The sequence below is a fragment of the Zalophus californianus genome, chromosome 7, assembly GCF_009762305.2.
Source record: "Zalophus californianus isolate mZalCal1 chromosome 7, mZalCal1.pri.v2, whole genome shotgun sequence".
Lineage (NCBI taxonomy): Eukaryota > Metazoa > Chordata > Mammalia > Carnivora > Otariidae > Zalophus > Zalophus californianus.
In genome coordinates, this window is record NC_045601.1 from 144491034 (window position 1) to 144506443 (window position 15410).

At 48.5% G+C, this 15410-nt stretch overlaps 1 protein-coding gene, 1 non-coding gene and 1 pseudogene across 2 annotated transcripts; 2 read left to right on the top strand and 1 right to left on the bottom strand.

Moving 5' to 3' along the window:
- The first annotated feature begins 245 nt into the window (after nucleotides 1–245).
- On the top strand, nucleotides 246–1300 carry LOC113928026 (histone H2A type 1-E-like). The gene has a single exon (XM_027604115.2). It carries the CDS (start codon nucleotides 300–302, stop codon nucleotides 684–686), a length of 387 nt encoding a protein of 128 aa, XP_027459916.2. The 5' UTR covers nucleotides 246–299; the 3' UTR covers nucleotides 687–1300.
- A 2683-nt stretch (nucleotides 1301–3983) lies between these two features.
- LOC113928191 lies at nucleotides 3984–4225 on the top strand (annotated as a pseudogene).
- Nucleotides 4226–13578: 9353 nt separating this feature from the next.
- On the bottom strand, nucleotides 13579–13651 carry TRNAV-UAC. The gene has a single exon. It is a non-coding gene; the product is annotated as a tRNA-Val (tRNA).
- Nucleotides 13652–15410: the final 1759 nt, after the last annotated feature.

The following is a 15410-nucleotide window of genomic DNA, read 5'->3' on the forward strand; positions in this document are numbered from 1 at the left end:
ACGAAAAAACGAAATAACAGCGTAAGCAAGGCGCACCTTGTCCGGTTTATATAGAAGCCCTTATGCAAATAAGGCGTAAATGACACCCTGCGTCTGATTGGTGACTGTTCAACCCAACGTCAGAAGTTAGTCCTGCCCAATCGGAACGCAAGGATCCCAAAGTTGCATTTCCATTGGGCGATACGAAGCCACAGTCTTAGCCAATGCACAACCTCCCTTTTGGCGCCCAACAGGGTTATAAAAAGTGCTGGGCTGGCGCTTCAGGTTTGGCAGCTGCTCGCGGTGCGTTTGGGGCCGTGATGTCGGGACGCGGCAAGCAAGGCGGCAAGGCTCGCGCCAAGGCCAAGACGCGCTCGTCGCGGGCCGGCCTGCAGTTCCCGGTGGGCCGCGTCCACCGCCTGCTGCGCAAGGGCAACTACGCCGAGCGGGTCGGGGCCGGCGCGCCCGTGTACCTGGCGGCCGTGCTCGAGTACCTGACGGCCGAGATCCTGGAGCTGGCGGGCAACGCGGCGCGCGACAACAAGAAGACGCGCATCATCCCGCGCCACCTGCAGCTGGCCATCCGCAACGACGAGGAGCTCAACAAGCTGCTGGGCCGCGTGACCATCGCGCAGGGCGGCGTCCTGCCCAACATCCAGGCCGTGCTGCTGCCCAAGAAGACCGAGAGCCACCACAAGTCCAAATAAGACTAAGGTTAGGGACGTTGCAAAACAAAGGCTCTTTTCAGAGCCACCTATAGTTTCAAAAGAAAAGGCTGATGCACACGATCGGCGTTTTCACATTTTTGGTGCTGTTTCTAGGGAGAAGGAGTAACTCTACTGGTAATCTTAGATGTAGTCTAACGTACAGAAAGGGCAATTTGGAGATTATCAGGGGTGAGGCTAACAGGCTCAGAAAAGCTTGTCCAAAAGTTGGTGGAACCAGACGAGCAAGTCCCTGAGTCCATTTTGATGACGGTCCTGTCAATTACCGGTTGTAAATGGCCAAAAGTAAAAAAACTAGAATGCAGTCCCAGGACACATTTAGCGATCTGCGGATAGTAGAAGGGTCCTGGAAAAGGACGACCTGACTTAAGTGGTCTAACTAGATACAATTTTCACCAGATGATGGAGTTCTTAGTGGTCATTTCCATTTTCTTTAGGATTTCATTCTGAAGAGTTAGTCTGATTTATTGATTAAAGATACACAGAATTTACGGAGTCCCGTATTGGTAAATCCTTGGTCCTGTTTCTTAGGAGCACATGTATCTGCTTAATTCACTTACAGCTCAGGACACAATGGATGCAACCTAGAATATCTGCCTCCATTGAAATTACTTCTAGGCGGAGGAGACATACAACAGGTTAGATGATAAATATCCTATGAAGAAAACAGAGAAGCTGTAGAGCATAACAGGGATGCCTACTTTAGATAAAGGGTAAGTGTAGATAATTTCTTTAAAGGTATTACTTGATCAGAGGCCTACATAAATCAACAGAAGAGATGAACAAGGTAGATATTAGGGGAGGAGAATTCCAAGTAGAGGGAACTGAAAATGCAAAGGCCTAAGACAGAAAACGTGGCCTTTGTTGGGAACAGCCAACAGGCCCTTAAGGGTATGATGGAAAAGCAGGAGGTGGGGAGCACAATATAGGACTTTGTAGAGTGAGTGAATTAATGTGTCTGAGTAACCAGAAGCAATAGCAATCCTAATCTCCAAGATAATAAATTTGATAATGCCAATCAGATGTGAAAATTTATGGACTCCAACCCCCTTAAAAAAAAAAAGGACACTATAAAAGTAGTAACTTTATGATGTGGTTCACAAAGATTTAGGAATATGCACTTTGTAATTCAATACATACAGATTTTTTTGTTACTGAATGGAAGAAAGAAATTTTCCTCTGTCCAAGTTTCTTCTAAGGATTAAATTGACATGAGGCAGATTAACGGGAGAAAAAACAAAGTTTTATTATGTGCCTGGGGAGGCCCAGTAATGAACCTGAGACCTGAAAGAATGATCAAAGCAGGCAGTTTTTATACATTTTAGACAAAGAGACAAAAAAAGTTGTGAGGATTTGACAGGATAAAGAAAACAGATGTTTGGGAGCCTGAATTAGGAATTCTAAGTAAAAGTAGGGCTAAGGTAGTAGATTAGTAAAGAAGCAACAAGGGTTGTTTCTACAGCCTGCTTGGCTCCAAATTCCCTACCTCTGGTGATAAGAATGTCTTACTTCTTAGCCCTGGGAAGGTACCTTGAATAGTGGAGATGTGTTTCCTGTTTTCCGGGGCCAGAGGAGGGTGTGATGATGTCCTTGCACCTGCTGTTTCCCGAGTAGTTTCCATTTGAAAATAATCACTATGCATCGCGGTACACTTTGGGGCGGCCTGCCCCGAGCCCCTACACTACTCCTAGTCTTTGCGTGCAGAAACCCTATTGACTAAGATAAGCATAAAAGGCAAGAGACCTGGGAAAAAGATTACGGTGACATAGCCATGCAGGTGAGGTTCTCTGGGAGCAGATGCCGAGGTGGAGTTTGGGGCGCAAGGTGGGATTAGGCACCAAGAGCTGTGGAAGGAGGAAGAGGAAGGAGAATGGCAGACAGACGCGGGCGCTCTGACTCCGGCGTGGCCTGCCAGCAATTCCCCAGGCTGGGTGAAAATCCCCCTGGACCAGTCTTTCTGGCCCCACTTCGCTCCGCCCGGGCTGTGGGCTGCCCTGGACAAGCGTGTGACCTTGAGTGGAGTAAAGCAAAGCCCGGGGGAGCGCAGCGGCTGCCCAGCTTCAGACCGCATTCACTCCGCAGCGGGGCAGCAAGTCATCGCGGGGGCGGGCGAGGGGGGCGCCCTCTGGACACCACATTTTGATGTCTCTGACATGCATTAATATGAATATGAAGATCAACGTTATGTCAGTGATGGTATTTGAAAAACTTTTTAGCATATATAGCTAGTATTAACTACTTTCATCAGGGAATTCAAAAGGGATGTGTTTTCTTTTTAGAGAAAGAATGAGAAAACCAACAGACTTTCTGAAAACCTTTAGTAACGTTATATACTCCCGTAAGAGTCTTAGATGCTTCCATTCTTGCAAATGGAAGGTGACATAAAACGATTCTAAGGTCTACAAGAGGATCTTCCACCGGCCTGCTCTCCTGCCTCCAGGTCCAGCAAATCACTTCAGGCATCTGCTACTGGGAAAGAATCCAGCTTTGCCCCATTAGGTGAAAGTTTCAAGATGGATAGCTGAGGCCCAAAGGAGACGAGAGTGAGCCTTTAAGGAGAGGTTATAAGGGTAGAATCCCCATGATGAGATTTGAGATGAGCACTCTTACAAGAAGAGGAAGAGACCAGCGCACCTCCCTCCCCACAGCCCACAAACAAATCGCGTGAGCACGCAGGGAGATGGCAACCCCTACAAGCCAGGAAACAGGTCTGAGCAGACACTGAGTCTGTCCGCACCTTGATCTTGTACTTCCTAGACTCCAGAACAGTGAAAAATAACTGCGTCGCTGCATGAACTGGGGAGATCCTGGGCCCTAGGGCCTCGACCCAGCCAGACCCAAAGGAAGTCCACGAAGGTTCTCTTGGGCTTGTCCTGAGAAGGAATTCAAGGACAGACATGTACACAGGGGACACGTGACAGAGGCAGGAAAGTTTATTAAAGCAAAAAGTAACACTCTCAAGATACGAGAGCAGGCAGCTCAAGAGGGAAAGAGCTGTGTGCCCCAGGAGCTGGGTTTCTGTCTTTTATTGACAGTTGTTAACTAGGGGGCAGAATATTTATTACTTGGGGCTGGAAGCAGCGTTTCCAGCCTTTTCTTCCTCACTTGCTCAGGGCTTTCCTGTCGTGGTGCTGCCATCGTGGGCCTGTCTGGTGGGATCCGGCTTCTCGCGGATGCTGCCAGGACAGGCCTCTGACCTTCCCCACAGCTCCTTGCTGGCCTCCGGGCATCCTGTTAGAGCCTCACTAACTGTCTAACATCTGTTAAGCTACCCAGCCTATCGCTTCTCGGCCTTTTGGCTAAGATCAAGTGTAGTATCTGTTCTTATCAATTTAAGCCACCCAGCCTGTGGCATTTGTCATACCATCTCCAACTGAGGAAGACAAGAAAGTCCAGTGTTACTTCTTCAGTCAGATTCTCACTTTGTAAGAGGGAAATGTGTAAATCAGGATATTATCCACCCCAACACCCAGCCCGCACATACCTGCCTTCTCTTAACTACCTGGTCTTACATACTTTGGTCTAAAGTGTGCAAAACTTGGGTGAGAATGTTCAAAAGACGATGTTAGAAAATTTTAGCAGGAGTACCACTATCAGATTTGCATTAACAAATACCAAATGAGAAAGAATAAAAACTAGATTTAATTATCCAAGTAATGTTTACTGAAAATGGGGATCCCAGTTAATACATACTTTTCCCCATGTTCCATTCTTCACCCCCTCATCATCATTCCTATCACTAGATGGAGCTGTTGTAACGCACTGGGGATAGGGAACAATTGTAAGGTCAAATCTAATATTTGATATCAAGTCAAATATTTATACCCCAAAGTAACTGCATGATTCAGATAATAATGACAAAAATCTCAGAAATACATGTGGTTATGGATAATGAGGATGCCTAAGGACAAAAGAATATAACTTTATACCAGGCTGACTGTTGACATGGCTTCACTTACCAGGGAATCTCAATCCTAGGTGTGCTATTCTAAGCACCCGATAGGAGTTTTGATTATTTACAAGAATGCCTGACTGACATCTAGATCCATAACTGGCTGTTGGTATATGAATTTAAGATCCCAAGTCTTCCTTGGAATATATAAAGGAAAATATCAAAAGAACTCTGAGGGTAAAATTGCTCGTGCAAATGAGTATTGTTTGGCCTATCAAAAGCTAACCTCCTTCTATTCATGGTAGAATTGCTAAACTCATTGATATTTTTGTGGGGAAATCATTGCATCTCCTACTTTGTTTGCTTCAAAAGTTTACAAATTAATAAAATTATCAGACCAGAACTACAAAGCATTGTCAGGGATCGGCCTTTCTGATGTGGTCTGGCACTACCGCTAAATAAATCAGAAGGCTCCCTGAACATACTAGTCAGTCTCCAAAATGTCCTTTCAGTAGGTCAGTTTACATAAAGAGATAATATTAGAGTTGTCCCGTCCCTCTCCTGGGGAGAAGTAGTACTGTGTTACAGTGGTCATTTCCCCCCACTCTACCCTCAAGAACTAACCCACCAGTGTTTCCAGAAGCGACTAGAAATCATGGTGAGCTGCCTCTCTTCCCCCAGTGCATCAGGTATGACGGTGCAGTGGCGCTTGATTTCAGTGTCTGACCAAGTGTGTGGTCATCTATTCTTCATCTCTTACCACCCATCCAATGTTTGCACCAAGTGGAGAGGAGGAGGAAGTTTAAGTCTGCCGAAAAGATCAAGAATTCAGTTCCAGACATATTAAATGTGAAGCGTGTATCAGACATCCAGGGGAGGTACCAACCAAGAGGCTGAATATCACATTTGGAGTTGGGGGTAGAGGTCTTGGCTGAAATCCCAGAGTGTGGGTACAACCAGATCTAATCCCCAAGGAAGTGAGAGAAGGTGGAGAACAAGACCGAGCCTTGAGGACTTGAGGGCGGAAGCATGAACCAGTGCATAAAGCTGAGGACTGGGGGCCAAGGAAAAGGGAGAAAAGTCAGGGTGCGGGGTCCAAAGGAAGAAATGTTTCCAGAGAAGGGAGCGGCCACCCGTGTCAGGTGCTGTCCGGAAGTCAAGCACAATGAGGGCAATCAAGTACTAGTTAGTGAAATGTGAACGTGTAAGCGGAGTGTTGGGGAAACGCAGGTTGAAATCCATTCCCTAAAAGCAATGCGATGAAGGAAAGAAGACAGTGTGATGACACTTTCAGAAACCGGAAAGACAGTGACGTCAGTCGCTCAAAGGGTAATCGGGGAGCAAGGGAACACGTCTTCCAGATGAAGGAAATAAAAGCATCTCTGAATCCTGATAGGAAGGATCCCCTAGAGATTTGTTTTTTAATAATATAGGAGAGAGGGAAGAGTTGCTAAAACTATTATGCCCTTGCGTAGGAGAGAGCTTCTGAAATTTATTTCTTCTTCTTCTTCTTCTTTTTTAAGATTTTATTTATTTATTTGACAGAGAGAGACACAGCGAGAGCCCGATGCGGGACTCCATCCCAGGACCCTGGGATCATGACCTGAGCCGAAGGCAGACGCTTAATGACTGAGCCACCCAGGCACCCCCTGAAATTTATTTCTTATAGGAAATGCAAGAATGTCAGGAGGAGGTAAGTGCCTGGCCTTGGTGAATGTAGAGCTCGTAGGTTAGACTAGGCCAGCCTGGCTTATCCGCACGGTCAGCGTGGTGACAGGTCAGACAAGATCCTCAGAAAGGCCTTTAAGTACAAAAAGCACAAGAAAAGAGGCTGTCCTCCGGGGCTTTGCCACACCGAGGACCAGGGGACACAGGATTGGCTTTCCCGTCTCCTCAGAGAGAGACACACGCAGATCAATCCAACTGCCAAAAACAGGCCAGTGGAGAATGCCGAAGGGCACGAGTGTCCACAGCAGCTTTCTAAATCGGGGGATTTGGAAGAAGCCCCCAAGAGAAGGAGAGGGAAAAGAGGGCCGCCTCCAGCAGGCCTGAGCAGGCAGCAGTCCGCATTCCCCTCCTTCGGCTGACCCGAGACCAGAAAAATCCCTACTTCCCTTCTGGGATCAAAACCTTCATCTGAGGGCGCCTGGGTGGCTCAGCCGGTTGGGCGGCTGCCTTCGGCTCAGGTCATGACCCCACGGTCCTGGGATGGAGCCCCACATGGGGCTCCCTGCTCGGCGGGGAGCCTGCTTCTCCCTCTGCCTGCCACTGCCCCTGCTTGTGCGCTCTCTCTGTCAAATAAATAAATAAAATATTTAAAAAAAAAAAAACTTCATCTGAGGAGCAGGTAATTCTTCAGCAAACCTGCCAGTGTTAGGATGGATGGCTTTGTGTAACCTAGAAGAAAAGAGACAAAGAAACTCTCAGAAAATTAAGCACAGCATTTTGGCTCTGCTGAGAAGCGTCATGTAGACAGCTGCTGACATGCTTCTGAACTCCCTCGCTTGCATTTTCTGTGGATCTTTTCCCACCCGTGGCCCTAACCCGGCATCCACCGGCCACACACAATAAAACCAGGCTTCGGTGCGTGGCCACCGGCTGTTGGGAGAAGCCGCTTTCATAAAGCATGGAATTGCAGTCTCTGTCCATCATTCATTCTGCGGCCAAGCAATATTCACGCAGAACCTGCTAAAAGTGGAGCCCGGAGCAGAACTACTGAACAGAACAGTTATTTCTTCTGGGGGCACAGTGGGGTAGGGAGGGGAGAGCAGACTGCCTGTTAATTAGAGTCATTGCAGTAAGTAATATGTCCTAATGTCATAATAAGGGGCACTGAAAGAGAAGAAAAAGGGATCACGGAACAGAGAAAATACAATTTAACCTACACTGGCAAGGAGTGCCTTGCGTGGAGAGGGGAGGTCAGGGGCAGCTTCCCCGACGGACTGAAGCTAGCAAATCGGACCGGGCAAAGAGCAGGCAGGTCGGCAGGGCAGCCTGCGGGGCGGGGGGGGGGGGGGGGGTGTGCCCCGTGGAGCCTCCGGGCCGCACGAGCCGTACGCTGTTCCCTCCCGGTTCTGGCAAGCCCGTAAGCCCGAGAGAGAGCGGTCCTAAGGCGGCTGGAGCCGGTGCGGGCCGCGTGGCCTGCGGGCCTCCGGCAGGTGCGCGCCTCAGGACCCGGGGACCCCCGCGAGGGGCAGGACTGCGCGCCCGGCCCCCGCAGATCCTCACCACTTGGGCCACAAACGGTTCCCGGGAAGGTTCTCTTCGAAGCCGCGCCGCTCCAGCCGGGGCCAGAGGTCGGAGCACTTTGAACGGCGGCCAGAGACGCGCGCGGCTGGGAGTGGACGTGAGGGCGGTGGGTCCGTGAGTGCGAGGGGCCGCCGGCGTCGGCCAGGTCCCTGCGGGGACACTTACTTCTCCCCTTTGGTTTGTTTGCCCGAAGCGCGACCCTGGGGGGAGCAGCAGGACGCGGCGGCCCCCGGGGGCCGTTCTGGGGCAGGCCGCCAGCCGAGGCGCGCGGTCGGGCGGTTGGTGGTCCCGGGAACCGGGGCAGGCGGCCCCCGGCGGCGCGCCCTGATCGTATAGTGGTGGCCGCAGCAACCTCGGCTCGAGGCCGAGTCACGGCAGGAGTCCCGGGCTCCTCGGCACGCCTCCGCCTTTTCCCGCGCGCGTCCGCGGAACCCGAGATGCCCGCGCTCTCGTGGGGGTGCTTCTCTCCCCAGCCATTCCCAAGTCCCACGGTGCTGTTGGCACCGGCTGGAAGTCCCAAGAAGAAACTGAGGTAATAGAAATGAACCTAGAAATCCTTTCAAGCGCCAGGGAATGCGCCCCCAGGTTGATTGTGGCAATGTGTCCTAGCGCACGAACCGCACATGCCACCCGTCGGGGCTGGGCCGGTGCGGAGCAATTGTGAACGTCTGGAGAAAATGGGAAGAACTTTTGGGGGGAAACATTATGGCTCAGAAGTATATCTAGCCTCTTCAGCTGCCAGAGCGATTTAGAAAGGGGCAGGTGGACCGGGTAAGGTGGGTGTAGAGGAGAGCCAACCTGAGGTGGGAGGGGGCTGGAAGGGGACAAGCAGACCCCCACGGAACTTCCAGAAGCCTGCTTCTGCCATGGCACAGCGCTCTGACAACGCACAAGTTGCTTCTCATCTCCCCCTGAGCCTTGCAGATATTGAAGGCCCCACAATGACTATCTTCTGCATGAGGATCTTCCATTTCCAAAAGCCTTCCCTTCTTAAAGGCTGAACTAGCCCCCATTCCTCCCCCAACCGTCTGACACAGATTCTGAAACTCGCACCAGCAAACCTTCAGAGATACTGTAACTGGGCTGAAGTGGCTTATACTTTGGATGTCATCCCTCTGGTGGCCCCAGAGGCTTCATTCCACTCACGGTGTCATCCATGGTCACCTGTATCACATCTGTTCTTTCATGTGTGTTATTTCTACTCGGTTTTCCCTGGGTGAGGACAGGAATCAAGTATGTATTGACCCAGAAGGACCAGTTCCTGTCGATTCTTCTGCCACCAGTGAATGAGGAACGTCTGATTTCGAACAGAGACAAACCCCTGAATCTTGCACACATTTTCTTCCATTCTTACTGGCCTGAGTCGCAGGAAGTCACAGACTATGGCCCAGAGGCTACCTCTTCATAACAGGGTTAGGGTCCTAAATCTGGTACTGAATTAACCTGTAGCACCAGGTGAGTGAGGGGATAAAGAAGACCAGTACTCTGGATTTGCTCAAAAAAGAGAGAGCTTGCTTGGCATGTACCAAATGGTACTTGGCGCCAAGCACATGTCTATATTAGATGTATCAAGGTCTCTGGCTCATGAATGTATTGTGTAGCTTTGAATAAGCATCAACCAATCTGGTATAAACTGAGCAGGGGAATTGTGACAAAAACTTTGCATTTTCCAGGTATCCTTTTATGAGTGCATGAATGTCAGTCTGGGAGCATCCTACACAACCTACTGACAACTTTTGCAAAGAGAAAACTGCCCTCCTCTCTGGCATTCATGATCTGGTTTTTAAATTTCTCTGTGCCTCATCATCATCTCTCAGGGGATGTTAATGAGAATGACCACTTTTTACAACTGTTCTAAAGACTTAAGGGCCTAATATGCATGATGGCACTAGCTTACTGAGGTACAAACCAAAAACATGATCAAATAAGCCATGGTTGTTATTGTTAAAAGAATAAATCTCATTGCTACTTCTATGGATGAAGGCCTTTGTGCAGCAGTGATGTTGCAAACACCAGTGTAAACTCGGCATCTTTTTTTATTTTTTTTTAAGAGTTTATTTATTTATGTGAGAGAGAGAGAGAGAGCAGGAGAGGGGGGAAGGTCAGAGGGAGAAGCAGACTCCCCGCTGAGCAGGGAGCCCGAAGCGGGACTCGATCCTGAGACTCCAGGATCATGACCTGAGCCGAAGGCAGTCGCTTAACCAACTGAGCCACCCAGGCAACCTCAGCATCTTTTCCAAATGCCTGCAATCTTGTGCTATTTTTATGGTAATGAGCTAATTCCCACCACGGCAGGCAGAGTTTTGTCCATCCTCGGGATTAAGGCTTACTTCAAGATTTCAGCTAGTCTATTTCTAAAGCTGATCATCGCCAAAATGTTTCCCAACAATAGGCTATCGATTTGGGGAAGGCACGGAGAGAGGTCTTGGAGAAAGGCAGATCGTAGGAAGAAGGCCACAAATCAGGGAATCAGGAAAAGGAAAGACTGACGTCCAAGAAACGTTCTTTTACTATGAGCAGAAGTCCCTCTGGACTAGCACACTAGGCAGGGGCTTGGAGTGTGCAGCCATCATCTGTCTGTACTCGGACCATTCTAGCATCTCCTTTATGCCAGCATGGCTGCTCGTATTTTGGAAAGCTTTTCAACAGGAGAAACGAGGGGCTTTTCCTCCAGGACCTCACAAAGAACCTCAGGAGAGAAAGCTTAAGACATGTATAGGTGCTGGCCTTGGGATGAGCCAGGTGGCGAGCAGAAGGTCCCGGCTCCCAGCAACAAGATTTAGAAGCAGCCCTACACTTGGTTAAGGATCTTAACCTCCACAGGCCTCCAGAGGCTTTCTTACTGCTCTGTGTCCTCCAGCCTTCTTAGTCTTCCCTTGAAGTGTGAGGCCCAGGGCAGGACAGACTCCTAAGGACAGAGGGTGGAAAAGGAGGGGGGCAGATCGGAGCAGATCAGGTACAGCAGTCCTAATGAGAAGAGACAGAAAGGGTGACTCACGTGGTATCTCCCTCATGGCTCTTGGTAGACCCAAGGCTGAGAAAGAGTTTTTAGCAATTCTCCTCCACTGCTTTAGCTAAAATAGCTAAAATCCTTGCTTTTCACATTTCAGCCTGTGAGCAGCCTATAATTCATTTTTATGTCTATTTTAAAGCATGGATTTTTCCCCCCAAATATGGATAATTGAGTCCGCACTACTTAATGAATAGTTGACATTGCCCTCTGCCCAGTCCTGCCACCTGGGTCAGATACCATGGTTTCATTATTTGCTTTGGTCTATATTGTGCCATCTATTCTGTTCCATTGGTTTACTTATATACCTCTGCAAAAATACCATATATGTTCATTGTTATCCTTTGCAGCACCTGTAATATTCACAAGAGGAAGCATTTCAGGGCGCCTGGGTGGCTCAGTCAGTTAAGCGTCTGCCTTCCACTCAGGTCATGATCCCAGGGTCCTGGGATTGAGTCCTGCATCAGGCTCCCTGCTCAGCGGGGAGTCTGCTTCTCCCTCTCCTTCAGCCCCTCGCACTGCTCATGTTTGCTCTCTCTCAAATAAATAAATTTTAAAAATCTTTTTTTAAGATTTTTTTTAAAAATCTTTAAAAAAAAGAAAGAGGAAGCAGTTCTACCATTTTTCTTCGTTTTAAAAATGATTTAGCTTGCCAAAGCTCTCTAGTCCTTCCCAGTATTAGAATCTGTTGGAATTCTGATTGAACTCTCACTTAATATATATTATAATTTTAAAGAAACTTTGCATTATTTTATAAAGCTCTTGCTTTCATTAATATGGTGTATCTCTATATTTACTTGAGCAGTTTTTGATCTTTCCATATTTCCTAACTCTTCCTGTGTAAATATCACACATAATTTGTCAGATTAATTCTTAGGTATAGTGTTTCAAGCCTTATTTTCTATATGCTTCTGAATTAAAATTATGAACAGTATCTAGTAAATGTGCTAAACTCATTCATTGATTTTAAACACCTATCGATTCTGTTTTCTCTATAGATGTCACATCATCGGCAACTAACAGTTGCTTACTTATTCCTTTTTATTCCTTATCTATTCCTTTCCAATTTTAAATCGTCCTAACAGACTATGAATTCTCCTCCCACATGGGATGAATAATGTTATTTTTATTTGCACAGTTTTCAATAGATCTTATTATTTCAACCCCACATTCATCCCCCAGTTATCGAAATCTCTTTTGAGGATGTCTACCCACATCCAAGCTGCTCTCCGCTTTTCATCTCCTTGAGCTTGTCTTCCCCAGACATTCCTGACCTCTTGCAGTCTGGCTCCCTGTGAACACGTGAGGCTCCTGTCCTCTTGGCCCATCCTTGCTCATCTCTTATGCTGTATTTATACCTCATACTTTCTGTGTCTCAAGTCTCCCTATTTCTCAACTGACATTTCATGTTTGCAGAGATCCTGGGGAAGGGGGTACTAAAGGTAAATTTTACAAAGCAAAGTACATTTGAAAACGTCTCTCTTTTATGTTCCTACTTGATGGATACTCGGGTTTCACATTGAATCTAGGGTGGATTTCATCTTCTTTAAGATTGGAAGCCATTGCTTCATTGTCTTCTAGCTTTCAGTGTCAACCTTGAAAAATCAGCTGTTCTGTTAACTGATCCTTTTTGTGACTTGCGTTCCCCTCCACACACCCAGAAGATTTTATGTTGTTTTCTGTTTGCTGGGTAGTCAAGGATCGGACTATTTTTTAACCTTTTGACTGAATATTCAGTGATCCCTGACTGCCTAGAATTTTTTTTTTTTTAGAGTTGTGATATGTACCCGATTTTTCGAAGCTTATCTTCCTTGCATTTTCCCTATTATTTATTTTTGAAGTAATATTTAGCTATAACACATCCTCGTCTTTTCCTCAACTATAATTTTTTTCTCTCCTTCAGCACTATGTTTTTGCTTGATATTCCAGAATATCCCACACTTTCCGATCCACTTGTTGAGTTTTTCATTTCTGATCATATATTTTTGTTTTCCAGAAGCCTCCTTCCTTGTGCAGAGGGATCACCTGTTGTTTGGGTATTCGACGCTGTGCCCCACCTGAGTACCTCCGTGTATTCTCAGCACTGTTCCATCGACCGAGCCCTTATCCCTCAAGTTGCGTTTGTTTCTGTGTTTTTAGTTCCTTTCTGTAATATAGTCTTCAAATCTGTGACAATTCTGACTTTTCTATTCCTAGCTAAGAGCAGGACACTGGAAAGGTGACCGGCAGCTCGGGCCCTTCGACGGCACGGGTTCCCCGGGAGGGCCAGCGGCCCTGAAGAGGGCCGGGAAGGCTCCGTGTGGGGCCGAGGTCTTTGCAGACGGGCCCCGTTTCCAGCGCAGCCGTTGGCCGCGTGCAGCGCCCCCAGGCCGGGCACCTGGGCTGTGTCCTGACCCGCGCCCCATCCCCGCCCCGCGCCCAGGGGGACAGTCGTGGGAATTCCTGCAGGTCCGCCTCGAGCACGCAGGCTTCCTTCTGACCCTCCCGGTGGCTGGACGCGGCAGGAACAAGACCATCCCGTGACGCCAGCCTGCGGCTGAGCGGCGTAGGAAGGTGCGTCTCCTACTAAACAGCCCGCAAGTCTGTGTTTCTCTCAGCGCTCTCAGAAAGCCTTAGGAGGAAAAAAAAAAAAAAAGGAAAGGAAAGGAAAGCACTGAAAACAAAACGCGAAGCAAACCCGCCGCTTGCCTTCGAGCAGGGGCCGAAAAGAGCGCTGTCGTCACTGGTTCCACTGGGGATCGAACCCAGGACCTTCTGCGTGTAAAGCAGACGTGATAACCACTACACTATGGAACCGCAGGCGGCTGAGAGCTCGCCTGTCCCCGAATACAAAAGTTCCTGGACAAACACGTCGAAAAACGCCCCTAATCATCCAACTGAAAGACAGGCGACTGTTTCAACACAGGGAACTTTTAACGGCGTTCCCGGCGCGCGCACGAGCTTGAAAAGCCTCAAGCAGAGCCATCTGTGGGCGCGCGAGGAAAACCTCGGTAAAACCGCCTTCTTGACGCGCGCCCCTTTGAACACTTCTAGACTGCCCCGCATTCATCCCTTCTTTGCCAGACCAGGGACTCGGGGCGCCCCCCACGCGCCACGCCGCGTGCCGGGGCTGCGGGCGAGCACCCCCGCGGGTACGCACCTTCCACCGCACGTCCCCGCCAGTGCCGGCTGCGCGGTGCGCGCGTCTTTAGGTCAAGGAGATGACAGACCAAGCGGGGAGCACTGTCCCGACCGTTACTTGCGACTGCGTCAGAGCTGGGATTAAGCTTAGGGCGTTTATGCATCAGGATGGGACACAAATACAGGTTTTCGACTACCGGGGTTCAAAGCACGCCACCCCAAAATGTGCATCGCTGGCATATTGATTATTTTGAGTTAAAGCACTTGAAAAACAGCAGGTGGAAGAAAGAGAACTCGTGACCTTCCTTGTTCCTCCTGAAAGCCAGGGGCAGAATACCCCCGTAAAGGAGCCCCTCCCTGCCCCCGGAGGAAGGAAGCCTTCTTATCGCCAGAGCCAGGCCGTCCAGGCCAAGAGAAATCTGTGCCAAAACCCCGGTTAAACTAACCCTTATCTTCCTAGTCACTTGTCCACGGTTAACTGCCCTCCCCCCAACCCCTCTGTCTTGTCCCATTTTCACACCGTTGGCCCAACCTCGTATGTAGGCAAGGGGCTCTGCTTCTTGGAGCCTTTGTTTTTTCTTGGGAGGGCCCCCACGGCCATGTAAAACTGACTTCGTGAAACGTGTGGTTTTTTTTCCTATTAATCTGTTTTATGTCCGTTTAATTCTTAGGCCCAGCCAGAAACCCTAAAAGCATAGAAGAGAAATTTTACCTCACTTACACAGTCTCTGTTTCCTCCTTCCTGGGACACAGGATGGGTCTGAGGGTCTCCTTCAAACTCTGGGCCCTGCTCTCCAGAGCCTTACTGAAGAGTTAGGAGCCTTTTGAAAGTCAAGTCACTAGTGAGCACCCCTAGGCCGAGGAGGTTGTCTGTGGGCCACATAATCCTTCTGTGTCGCCCAAGGTCTTCTCCCTTAACATTTTAGCTTAGGATAAAATTCCAGTAGACTTAGAAACTGATGGACTTGGGCAGTTATGCCCAACCCACGGTAGCCTAAGACCATGGTAGAAAGATCCAATCATGTACCTAGTAAACACTGCCTTGTAGGATTGGTTTCCCAAACTCTGGTTGTGGTAAGGTGCAGGATTATAGGAGAGAGAAATATAATCAAATTTCCTGAGGGCAAAATAGAAATTCATAGGTTTTCTGGAACCAACTCTTAAGAGGGGTTTCCAGTTCCTATTGAAGAGGACAAATTAGAAGATAAGATTATTTGCCACAAGCAAGGATTGGACGCATGCAAACTTTAAGTTCAGTACCTTGCCCACTCATGCATCCCAGCAACTTAGAATCTGTATTCTCATACCTTTTTCTTGTAAGAACAGTTTGGGAAACCTAGGATGGAGCTTATAGGTCTGTGAAACGTAGGCCCAGGATTACAAGAATATAAACAAAAAAATCTATGGAAGATTATCTGATGGGAAATTCATAAAA

Excerpts from the sequence above, each read along its gene's own strand:
- LOC113928026 (XM_027604115.2), top strand. The coding sequence starts at position 300 with ATGTCGGGACGCGGCAAGCAAGGCGGCAAGGCTCGCGCCAAGGCCAAG.